Raw genomic sequence first — 12,402 nt, 5'->3', positions numbered from 1 at the left:
ACCCAATGCAATTGACTATTACAGCGTTCAAAAACCCAATTCATGCAAAGGAAAACCCGATTTAATGTCAAAACCATGGGTTCTCAACCCTTTTAGTTGTTTTCGTGTGCGTTATTCACCCTTATCTATACATTATCGTCCCGTAAATCAATTGTTGTAATATTTTTAATTGGAAATCTATCGTTCTTAAAATAGAGCGTTACATCAAATAGTTGATCTGGGTCCCTGTTGGAATTGTCTGTTGCTCAAAAAGGTAAGCCTGCTGATGTAAATAAATTTCGATCTTCTCTGCATTTATCCAATAGGCATAAGTGATCATAATTATTTTGGTTTTGCTCAGGATTTATGACAATGAATGAATTAAAACCAAATTAAATTTCCAGTAAAATATTAAATGTTTTCAGCTTCTTTTTGATAACTGAGGGATCATTATGATAACAAGACTCAGCTACATGTAGTGTTATCAGGAAGCGTTCCTCGGACACACTGGTTCATGCATAGAAAACCATGTGTCAAGGGTGAGTATATGCGTCTTAACGAGAACATTGTTAGTACAACAAACACGGGTTTCGTCTCCTGTGACTAATCAGTGGTGCAAGAATTAAATTAGTTGGAACAGTGAACGGCCAAATCAATTATATAGTTAAAAGTATTGGAAACCAAAAGTTCTTATAAGGGACAACTATAACGACCAGATAATTTTATGTAAGTACAATTAAACAAACACATTCAAGTATTATTTCAGTTTTAAATGAGTATTTTTTTTTCATTGCTGTTGATGAGTGAACACACATATTTGTTTGATGTCAATGTAGCTTGCCGTCTTTGTTTTTTATCTAATTGTTCTTATGACAATAAGACAATTGGCAAGTGTAGTACAACATTTTCATTTATTTATTTGATGTTGCAGGATCATTTAAATTGAGTGTGGTCTCAAGTCATTAAACCACCCCTTGGTCATATCCTTAACCTGGTCATTCTAGTCAAGGTTTTAAGGTGTATCTTAATCCAACTGGGAACTATATTTTTTTTTTTTAAGTAGGTCTGGCAAACAGTTGATAGGACAGGCAAAACTGTCCTACAGGATCCAATGACAACAAGTACTACATAAAAATCTAAAAACTTAGCCACACCTACCCCAAATAAACCCTAACCCTGATCCAATGATCACAAGTACTACATAAAAATCTAAAAACCTAGCCACACCTACCCCAAATAAACCCTAACCCTGATCCAATGATCACAAGTACTACATAAAAATCTAAAAACTTAGCCACACCTACCCCAAATAAACCGAAGGGTGATCGAATGTGCTCTAGAAAGGTACTTAGTTACTGCCCCACTAGTGACACCAGTTTATATAAATTTAGAGAAAATACAAAACTAGCAGAACAGTTAAACAAACCAGACACAAATTAAACGAACAATTGCTCATCAGGGTATAAACCAAATATAAACTGTTATCACAGATATATGTCTCGCTTTTTGGTTATTTCGATAATGCAAATGTTGAAATTGAAATAGCAACACTTTTACATGTAAGTTTTGCAAATATTAAAAGTAAATGAATCATGACTGAAGGTACATGGCCAAACAATCTCTATGGAAATGAGATGTGCCAATGCTAATACAACTGCATATCAAATACCATTGACTTATCATAAGTAGTTCCCTTTAAACCAACCTAAACACAACCTAATACATGTAAACTAAGCAAAATTTCAAATTCAATAAACCATAACTGAGGGGGCGGGGTCAAATAATCCCCATTGTAATGAGATGTACCAATGCTAATACAACTGCATACCAAATATCATTAACCTACCACTAGTGGTTCCCCATAAACCGATCTAATTACAAACTCATACATGAAAACTAAGCAAAAGTTTCAAAGTCAATAGACCATAACTGAGGGGGCGGGCCAAATAATCTCCATGGTAATGAGATGTGCCAATACTAATACAACTGCATACCAAATATCTTTAACTTACCACTAGTGGTTTACCATAAACTAGACTAATCACAAACTAATACATTGTTGACACCGCCGCCGTTGCCGGAAACAGCATACCTATTTCTCGCTTTTTGACTCCGTCAAGCGAGACAAAAACAGCCATCTCATATATATATATAATGAAAGAAACACATTTAAGATGGATGGACATCTCGGTTTGATATAAATTCATTATAACATGCCTTAATTCAATATCTTGTTGATGAAAAGAACTAATACATGAAGGAGCTTGGTGGTGAAATACACAATTTGATATTTGCTTGAGGGGTGAATTGGAATTAATAATGCAATTGAAAAAACTGTTTCACTCAATTACATAAAAAAATGGTAGGTAAAACCCCAATTTGTGAATTCTTATCTGGAGCTCTGAATTAATACCTTCAAATCCACAACTGACATATGCCTTGGACAACCATTTGAATTACTGGAATCCATAAATGTTAGTTTAATACAATTTAATAGAAATTAACATAATCTACCTCAAAAATACTGTTTCAAAGAAATCTTATCCAAATCTGTGTTGCACAAATAAAAAAATAACCTCAGTTTAAGTGTTCTTGCTTGTATGACATATGTTGTGCTATGATGTAAATGCACCAAAATCAGTCATGACGTTTCATAGAATTAACAAATAAGAATTTTATTTTAATTTTATAGGAGGTACATACCTGTAAATCTAAACCAAGTCTAAGTAATTCTATAACCATTTCATCACATCCAATTTCAACACATAATAAACACATTGTACAATACAGGGATTCAAAGTTGTTCACTTTGTTGGAAGTCATCTGAACATTTTCCAATATATGCCAATAAAACTGCAGGCCATTCTGAAAAATAAATACAAAACACAAAATAACAAAAAAAATCTTAAAAAAAAAAAATCTTCCAGTTCTCAGACACTTCCACATCAGCAAAAAAACCCAATGCTGGCTTGCCTTTATCTCCACAAAATAAATAGAATGTGCTATAAAAGTGGAATGTGCCCATGGGACACAGATGATGCCCCCACTTATAACACATATAATGTTATAAAGGGGCAGAACTCAGGGCTTATAACAGTATAAGTGACGCTACCTAAATTCGTACTTGATCTGAGTTTTGTGGTAATAAGCATTGTGTATAAGTTTCCTAACATTTGGTTGAGGCAAACTTAAGTAAGAGAACGGAACAGAAAAATCAAGAATTTCTCCATTTCTAAAGGGGCATAACTCTAGAACAGTAAAAGTGATGCCACCAAAATTCAATCTTGATCTGTGTTTTGTGGTAATAAGCATTGTGAATGAGTTTCACAACATTTGGTTGAGGCAAACTAAAGATAGAGAACGGAAACCAATTTTTGGATGTACAGATGTATGGATGTACAGACAGACAAGGGTAAAACTTAATGCCCCCTCCGCTTCTGGTGGTGGGGGGGGGCATAAAAAATCAGTAAAATTTCAAACTATTCTTTGAAGCAATAACTCTGATGCATTCATAAAACTAAGGTTTTTACGTCTGTCTGTAGGAAGTTTAGTTCCGGTAAATTTGAACCTTGTCTAAATGTTAAACAGAAGTGAAAATGCTTCTATCCTTTAAAGATATGAATGTCACAACTGTAAAAGATCTGGCAATGGAATTCCTCATGGGGATTACTTGGGTGAACTTTCAGACTCACTTTCAGATTAAACATGTGGAATAAAGTATGTGAGGTTCGTTGGAAGAATAAAGTATGTGAGGTTCATTGGTAAAACCTAACATTAGACTGTAACACAACCTTTGTTTAACTCATTCGATCCCAAGAGATTTCTGGAAAATCAGGCATTTTCGAAAATTTGCAAACATATGCAAATTATATGCAAATTAGTAGACTCTTGATGCTCTACCTGATGCTGATCTTTTAAACTATGTATTGAGATTTGGGGGCAGATGGCATGGGTGGGGGGTGGGGTGGGGTGGGAGTTGATATATTTTTTGGTGGGTTTGACCACACCCCTACTGAAAAGTGGTCATTTTCAGTCTATTTTTCGATTTTAATATGACCTTGAGAGGTGAACATTGACCAAACTGTGTTTCTTATAGTATTACCTTATAGTTACAGCAGTGTATCCATTCTGACTGGAAGTACATGTGACTTGAGTGTCTTGCTGGGGAATTATTATTGGCAAGCCAGGTCTGCCTAAATGTCTGTTTTTACAGATTTCTGACAAAACGGTGACCTAGATTTTACAGACCAGATTTCTTTTGGCCGTATTATACCTCCTTGTGTTCCTGTACCTCCTATGCATGTATTTATAATAGTTAATACCTACAGCCCATACCAGTAACGTAGTGGCCATCAAAAGACTCCCACCCCCACCTGATTTTGGCTACTTTTCACGTTTTTCCGATTTTGAACTCTAAAAAGGCCATTAAAGTTGCCATATTTTCATAAACACACATCTGAGATAAGTTTATGAACCATGAATTGCATGGTTGAAGTCCCTGCTGTCAAGATAGTTCAGCTGGGGTAGTTCGAAAAAAAGTATGGAGGGTCATATGGGCCATTAAAGAATGGTGGTCGCCATCACGACTACAGGCGGGATTGGGGGCGAAGGGGTCTAAACGTAATTTATCGAAATCGTCAAATTTGACTTCTGTTGGGTTTTACGGGCGTTTTGGGGTGTAAAACTGACCAAAACATTCTTTTAAGGTTGAAAATAGGAAAACAAATTTTTAAGTTTAACTCATTCGACCCCAAGAGATTTCAGGAAAATCAGGCATTTTTCGAAAATTTGCAAACATTAAAGTTGCCATATTTTCTTAAACACACATCTGAGATGAGTTTATGGACCATGAAGTGCATGGTTGAAGTCCCTGCTGTCAAGTCAGTTCAGCTGGGGCAGTTCTAAAAAAGTATGGATGGTCATACGGGCCATCAAAGAATGGTGGTCGCCATCACGACTACAGGCGGGATTGGGGGCGAAGGGGTTAAGCAAGCAAAAACAATATCACTGAACTTTTCAGTTGATATTTTTGGTCGAAATTATCAGAAATTTATGTGTTTTGACAGCTGATAATGAATAGGTTGTTGAAATAGGAATTCTAAATAAAGCATGAAGATAGATGCAGTTCCTCTATCAGTTTATTTAAGAATATTATACAGAAAAAAAGATACATTTCCAAAAGAACTTAAAGGAATGAATTATTGTGTGATTCTGATTTAATGATATACTTGTGCCAAAGCTAAGGTGCAATAAACAATATTGATCATATTCTTGATTGTCTTTATAGTTCCATTTCAATGTTTTTGGTTATCTATGAAATTAATAGGTGTTAATATCCGATCTTTGGTGATCTCTGTTTAATTTCACAACTTTTCTAGAATCAAGGCTGAATTCAAACTGATTTAATTTATCTGTCTGTTCAGCTCTTTTGGTTTTTGTGATCAATGTGTGTTGTTGAGTTGGGGTCTCATTGACCTCTGCCCAATGACTCTTTTTATTCATGATTCTTTACAGTTTTGGTGGTTCTGTTTTGGCAGTTTTTGGATTTCATTTTGCTAGACACAATTTTTCAGCAAAATTTAAGTATTTAAGGGACACTTTTTATATTCTATAAAATCAAATACCAGTTTTCAAAACATATTCAGATGGTAAAGTATTACTAAAAGTAATTTAAAACTTTTATTTTATGTTTTCATTGCATGTATTAATCATTAAATTTTGATTTATTATATTATATCAATTCTCATTTTATTGTTTCATTCACACAGTCATTAATAAAACCAAAATTCAAATGTGTTAAGTTTTATAATAGCTTAAAGAAACACTAATGATATGGTATCATTACTCATTTTTCTTGACTGTACATTCCAGTTTAAACTACTACTAGGGGATGCATGTTCAACGACCTTGACTACCCATGACGGTCTTGCACGGTGGGCAATTTTTTTGAAACCACTACTAGTGGCCGGGGTGTTTAACAACCTTGACCACCCATGGGTCAGCCTTGGCTTAAACTCTTTTCGGCCATTTTAATCATTTATTTTTACCTTAAGGTAATTTATATAATTTGAGAGATCAAAACATAACATAAATATTATACATGAATAAATAGTGAAATGAACAATAATTGGATGAAAAATAAACGAATAAATAAATTGATGAATAATAATTGGTAGATGAAATAATTAAATAATAAAAAAATATAAATAAATAAAGAACAACAAGAATGTGTCCATAGTACACGGCTGCCCCACTCACACTATCATTTTCTATGTTCAGTGGACCGTGAAATTGGGGTCAAAACTCTAATTTGGCATTAAAATTAGAAAGATCATATCATAGGGAACATGTGTACTAAGTTTCAAGTTGATTGGACTTCAACTTCATCAAAAACTACCTTGACCAAAAACTTTAACCTGAAGCAGGCACTATCATTTTCTATGTACAGTGGACCGTTTAATTTGGTGTCAAAACTCTAATTTGGCATTAAAATTTGAAAGATCATATCATAGGGAACATCTGTACTAAGTTTCAAGTTGATTGGACATCAACTTCATCAAAAACTACCTTGACTAAAAACTTTCACCTGAAACGGGACAGACGGACGGACGGACGGGCCGACGGATGGGTGGACAGACAGATGAACTAACGGACGAACGAACAAACGAACGGAACATAAAAACATAATAAATAAAAATAGGTGCCACTAAAAGCCAGAACAGGAGAAAACAACAAACAAATGACAAAGAGCAGCAGCAACATTGTTATAGTACACCAGCAGCCAAGTAAAGAGTGGAGAAATTTGGTATGCCAAATTGAATTGTGTATATAATATGTGAATTTAGTAGCTAAATTTGTTGTATAAACCAAGATAGGCCTAGATATGTGTTTGTGAATTTAGGAAAAATAATTAAGAGTTGTATATGTGCATTAAAAAAGATAAGGAAGTACAATAAAATAATAAAAACATCATTTTAAAGAGTGTACAGTGAAAAGTGACAAAAAAGGGGAAGCAACCTGGGTTTTTTTTTCAAGCATCTTTGAAATTCACAAATTATTTATGGCCTTAGGCTAAGGTAATTGGTGTTAATTAACTGTGTTTCTGACACCAAAGCTGTCAAGTGAAGCCATGTACTTAATGGGTCGCTTAATTTTACAATTAACACAGCTAGTTGAACATTTTATCCAGGAAGAATAATGAATTTTTCCGAATTTGCCTGTATTCCAAAGGAAAATCACTTATGAAATCTATCTTTTTTGTGATGCAATGCCCCTTTCTGTTGTATTCTATATAACTCTGCAATCAGTGCTGTGATTCATCTTTTAGTAAGATGGTTTGAGTTATCTCCTTTTTGGATGCAATCCAAATTTTATAGCTGAAATTTAATCAAGTTTCATAGTTTGAACTGTTACAAATATGTTTGAACTTTTTATAGTGTTAGACTAAGTACAAATATTGTTGATGATTAAATGGAATTTAGACAACAAAAACTTTGTATCTCTATGGCTTTTGAAATGTATACAATTGAAAGGTGAACATTTCGATTGTAAATTTACTTTTAAACCAATAATTGTTAACTAAGAAGCTGGCATTTGTTTCAATTATATGAAAGGAATTCATTTCTATATAAATCATACATGAAAAAATCCTGAAACTTGTGTATGAAGTCTCAAACTTGGGAGAGGTGTTTGAGAAAACAGAGCACTGGGAATGTCTGAATCTGCTTGCTGAAAGTAGATTATGGTTAGGTTCCTTCTGTGCAATACATTATTTGGTACTAACAATACTCAACAAAGAAATTTTGATACTTTTACTTATCTTGGCCGCTTCAAAACCACCACCCTGTGTCAAACATAGCCAACACCCCGCATGTGGCGTTTTACATGGTGTATTTGGTGGATGGGTGGGATTAGGTGATTGTTAATATTTCAATCTAGTTAGAACAGTATAACTATTTGGTGGACAGGTGGGATTAGGTAATTGTTTATATTTCCATCTAGTTACAACAGTATAACTATTTTGTGGCTAGGTGGGATTAGGTGATTGTTTATATTTCAATTTAATCAAAACAGTATAACTATTTGGTTGATGGGTGGGATAAGGTGATTGTAAATGTTTCAATTTAGTTACAACAGTATAACTATTTTGTGGCTAGGTGGGATTAGGTGGTTGTTTATTTTTCAATCTAGTTAGAACAGTATAACTATTTTGTGGCTAGGTGGGATTAGGTGATTGTTTATATTTCAATCTAGTTAGAACAGTATAATTATTTTGTGGCTAGGTGGGATTAGGTGATTGTTTATATTTCAATCTAATTAGAACAATATAACTATTTTGTGGCTAGGTGGGGTTAGTTGATTGTTTATATTTCAATCTAGTTAGAACAGTATAACTATTTTGTGGCTAGGTGGGATAAGGACGGATCATCATTACGTGATTGTTTATATTTCAATCTAATTAGAACAATATAAATATTTTGTGGCTAGGTGGGATTAGGTGGTTGTTTATATTTCAATCTAGTTAGAACAGTATAACTATTTGGTGGCTAGGTGGGATTAGGTGATTGTTTATATTTCAATCTAGTTAGAACAGTATAACTATTTTGTGGCTAGGTGGGACTAGGTGGTTGTTTATATTTCAATCTAGTTAGAACAGTATAACTATTTTGTGGCTAGGTGGGATTAGGTGGTTGTTTATATTTGAATCTCTTAAGAACAGTATAACTATTTTGTGGCTAGGTGGGATTAGGTGATTGTTTATATTTCAATCTAGTTAGAACAGTATAACTATTTTGTGGCTAGGTGGGATTAAGTGATTGTTTATATTTCAATCTAGTTAGAACAGTATAACTATTTGGTGGCTAGGTGGGATTAGGTGATTGTTTATATTTCAATCTAGTTAGAACAGTATAACTATTTTGTGGCTAGGTGGGACTAGGTGGTTGTTTATATTTCAATCTAGTTAGAACAGTATAACTATTTTGTGGCTAGGTGGGATTAGGTGGTTGTTTATATTTGAATCTCTTTAGAACAGTATAACTATTTTGTGGCTAGGTGGGATTAGGTGATTGTTTATATTTCAATCTAGTTAGAACAGTATAACTATTTTGTGGCTAGGTGGGATTAAGTGATTGTTTATATTTCAATCTTGTTAGAACAGTATAACTATTTGGTGGCTAGGTGGGATTAGGTGATTGTTTATATTTCAATCTAGTTAGAACAGTATAACTATTTGGTCTATGGGTGGGATAAGGTGATTGTTAATATTTCAATTTAGTTACAACAGTATAACTATTTTGTGGCTAGGTGGGATTAGGTGGTTGTTTATATTTCAATCTCTTTAGAACAGTATAACTATTTTGTGGCTAGGTGGGATTAGGTGGTTGTTTATATTTCAAAATCTATAGAACAGTATAACTATTTTGTAGATGGGTGGGACTAGGTGGAGATTTATGATGGCTTTCTTTATGTTTTTATCTAAATTAGGAAAGAACAAAAGTTAAGAGAACTGCTGACAGATTGCTTTGATTGCAACATTATATAACTTCAACAGAATGGAGAATGAAAATGGGGAATGTGTCAAAGAGACAACAACCCAACCAAAGATCAGAAAACAGCACAAGGCCACCAATGTGTCGTCAATGCAGTTAGAAAATTCTGCACATGGAGGCAAGCCTCAGCTGGCCCCTAAACAATAATGTATACAATGCATGTTCAGCAGCCAGAATGTTATTCTTTGACCAATCGGTGAATTTTAAATGTTTTATCTTGACCATGCATTTATTGTTCTTTCCTATATTACCATCATGGAATGTTGGACTTCAAAGACAACAGCCATAAGAAGTAGTAAAACAGGCATGGACACATTTTGACAGATGAAAACATTGATTGATTGATTGATTATCTGTGTTCAACACCACTTTCAGCATTCTTGGGAATATTGTCCAGCCATTTTTTATTGGTGGAGGAAGCCAGAGTCCATGGAGAATTCATATAAACTACTTATACCCCTCAAAAACAGTTATTTTGATTTCAATATTGTTGTCATTAATGTTGATTTAAATGCAATTTTTATCTAAAATTTGTAATCTTTATGTAAACAAACCTTCTTCATAAACAGGCTGTCATGTCGGGAATTTTTTTCTACAACTAGATCTAAATCACCAACATCTTTAGGTATTCTGGAATAAAATTTGTAATTAACATGATTAAGCTGAATACAAATCAATTTTCTTGTTTAAACATATTTATTTTATAGTGGATTGGGAAACAAGTTATTGCAACTTATATTAATCCCTTTCAACTTTGCTGATGCAAGTGCTGCCTTGTAGCGGCATTATCCTGCTCTTTCGAAATCTACAAGGGTGTCTTTTACGTGCAAGAGATATTGCTCTCTCTTACCACGGGTCAGCCATTTATCGTCTCAAGACCATACTTGCAAATGGTGTCTAGGGAGAGCCTAAAATTCAGTCCCTGAAATTTTCTCCCCGGAACAGGGATTGAACCAGGAACCTTTGTGTTTGTTGTCCGATGCACTAACCACTACACCACGGCTCTCCTATTTATGAACTAAATAAAATTATCAATTTTCTTGATCGTTTTGGTATATTTTTTTATTGGCATTCTCGTACAAATCTTTGAATCACCTATTGGCATGGGAGTAGAAATCTTTGAATCACCTATTGGCATGGGAGTACAAATCTTTAAATCGCCTATTGGCATGGGAGTAGAAATCTTTGAATCATCTATTGGCATGGCAGTACAAGTTTTTATCCTGCAATCGATCTTTCCACTATACAAATACAGGGGTACAGATAACTTGAAGTGATATATTATATGTTTATAGTCAACTGGTATCCTGCTTCTGTTGCGAGCGAATGGCTATGTTCAAATTACTGTTAACATCACAGTTCAATTTGGGATACTCATTGCGGTCTGCAGTTAAGTCAATGTCCATTTCATTAAAAAAATCAAATTCAATGATTGGGATGGAAAACAAGAGTGAACATACTGAAATGTCTCACCTGCTTTATTATCAATGATCTATTTTATGTTGATAGAACTAAAAATAAAGTTTTACTACAAGTATAACTTAAACTTAACATTATCAATGATCCATGAAAAACCAAGCCAGACAGATACCTTACCATCATTACCATGATTACATACATCAGTTGATATTTTGCTTATAGTATACAAGAAACAGACCAACCTGTAATTCAGTGGTTGTCATTTGTTGCTGTGTTACATATTTGTTTTTCGTTCATTATTTTGTACATAAATTAGGCTGTTAGTTTTCTCATTTGAATTGTTTTACATTTGTCATTTTTGGGCATTTTATAGCTGACTATGCAGTAAGGGATTTGCTCATTGTTGGAAGGCCATTCAGTGACCTATAGTTGTTAATTTCTGTGTCATTTGGTCTATTGTGGAGAGTTGTCTCATTGGCAATCATACCACATATTCTTTTTATACAAACAATGAAAACATGACATTGACCGATGAACCAAGTAAAGGATGTCAAAGTCAGATGCACATGTACACCATACAATCATTCCATATATCATTGTATATATCAAATATAGTTGAACTTTTTGCTTATAGTATCTGGGAAACAGACTTAGCCAGGAAAACTTAACATTGACCATTGACCCTTGAAAATGAGGTCAAGGCCAGATGAATCCTGACAGACTGACATGTAACCCTCACAATCATTCCATACATTATATATAGTTCACCTTCTGCTTATAGTATCTGAGAAAAAAACTTAGTCATGTAATTTTAACCTTGATCACTGATCCATGAAATGAGGTGGAGGTCATGTGAACTCTGTCTGACAGACATTTGCAAGGACCCTATTTACTCAATATAGTTATCTTATTACTCATTAAGAGTGAGAAATTTACATGAGAAAAAAACTGTAATTTGTTTTTTTTATGGTGTTACTGAACCATGAAAATGAGGTAAATGACAATGGACATATGACAGACAGAAATTTCATAACATAAGGTATCTGCATACAAGGTATGAAGCATCAAGGTCTTCTATCTTCTGAAATATAAAGCTTTAAACAAATATTTTATGCTCAGGCTGCCACTGGATAGTAATTCCTATGTCTCGCAAGCTGCATCAAAAACCAAAAGCCAACTAAATGTCAACATATATGGTGAGTTTAACAGTTTTACAGTTTTGCATTAATAACTTATCATAATTATGTTGTATTCACTGAACTATGACAATTGACTCACGTTATATGTTTTAGTTTATCAGTATTGTCATGACGATCTATAAGCTTGTGTAGTATATCCTGAACAGTGGCCCTCATTGAAGCATCTGGCAATAGAGATATTCTGAGCAATGGCAGCAGGAATTCAACAGGAAAAGTTTTCTGCATTTCAACTGTTTTATATTTAGAGGCAACCT

The 12,402-nt window shown here is 33.9% G+C and overlaps 1 protein-coding gene across 1 annotated transcript in view; it reads right to left on the bottom strand.

Annotated features, from left to right (window-relative positions):
- LOC127737692 (protein EFR3 homolog A-like) overlaps positions 1–12,402 on the bottom strand; it is a 116,398-nt gene that overhangs the window by 37,045 nt on the left and 66,951 nt on the right. Inside the window, exons 12-14 of the mRNA XM_052248551.1 lie at positions 12,228–12,400; positions 10,085–10,160; positions 2,683–2,844 (exon numbers count right to left, since the gene is read on the bottom strand). Of these exons, the coding sequence (XP_052104511.1) occupies positions 2,683–2,844; positions 10,085–10,160; positions 12,228–12,400 (411 nt within the window). The remainder of the gene's footprint in view (positions 1–2,682; positions 2,845–10,084; positions 10,161–12,227; positions 12,401–12,402) is intronic.

Source organism: Mytilus californianus, unplaced genomic scaffold (genome assembly GCF_021869535.1).
Source record: "Mytilus californianus isolate M0D057914Y unplaced genomic scaffold, xbMytCali1.0.p SCAF_1, whole genome shotgun sequence".
Taxonomy (NCBI): Eukaryota; Metazoa; Mollusca; class Bivalvia; order Mytilida; family Mytilidae; genus Mytilus; species Mytilus californianus.
Note: the sequence above shows the minus strand (reverse complement) of the source record. Positions and strands in the feature narration are given on the sequence as shown.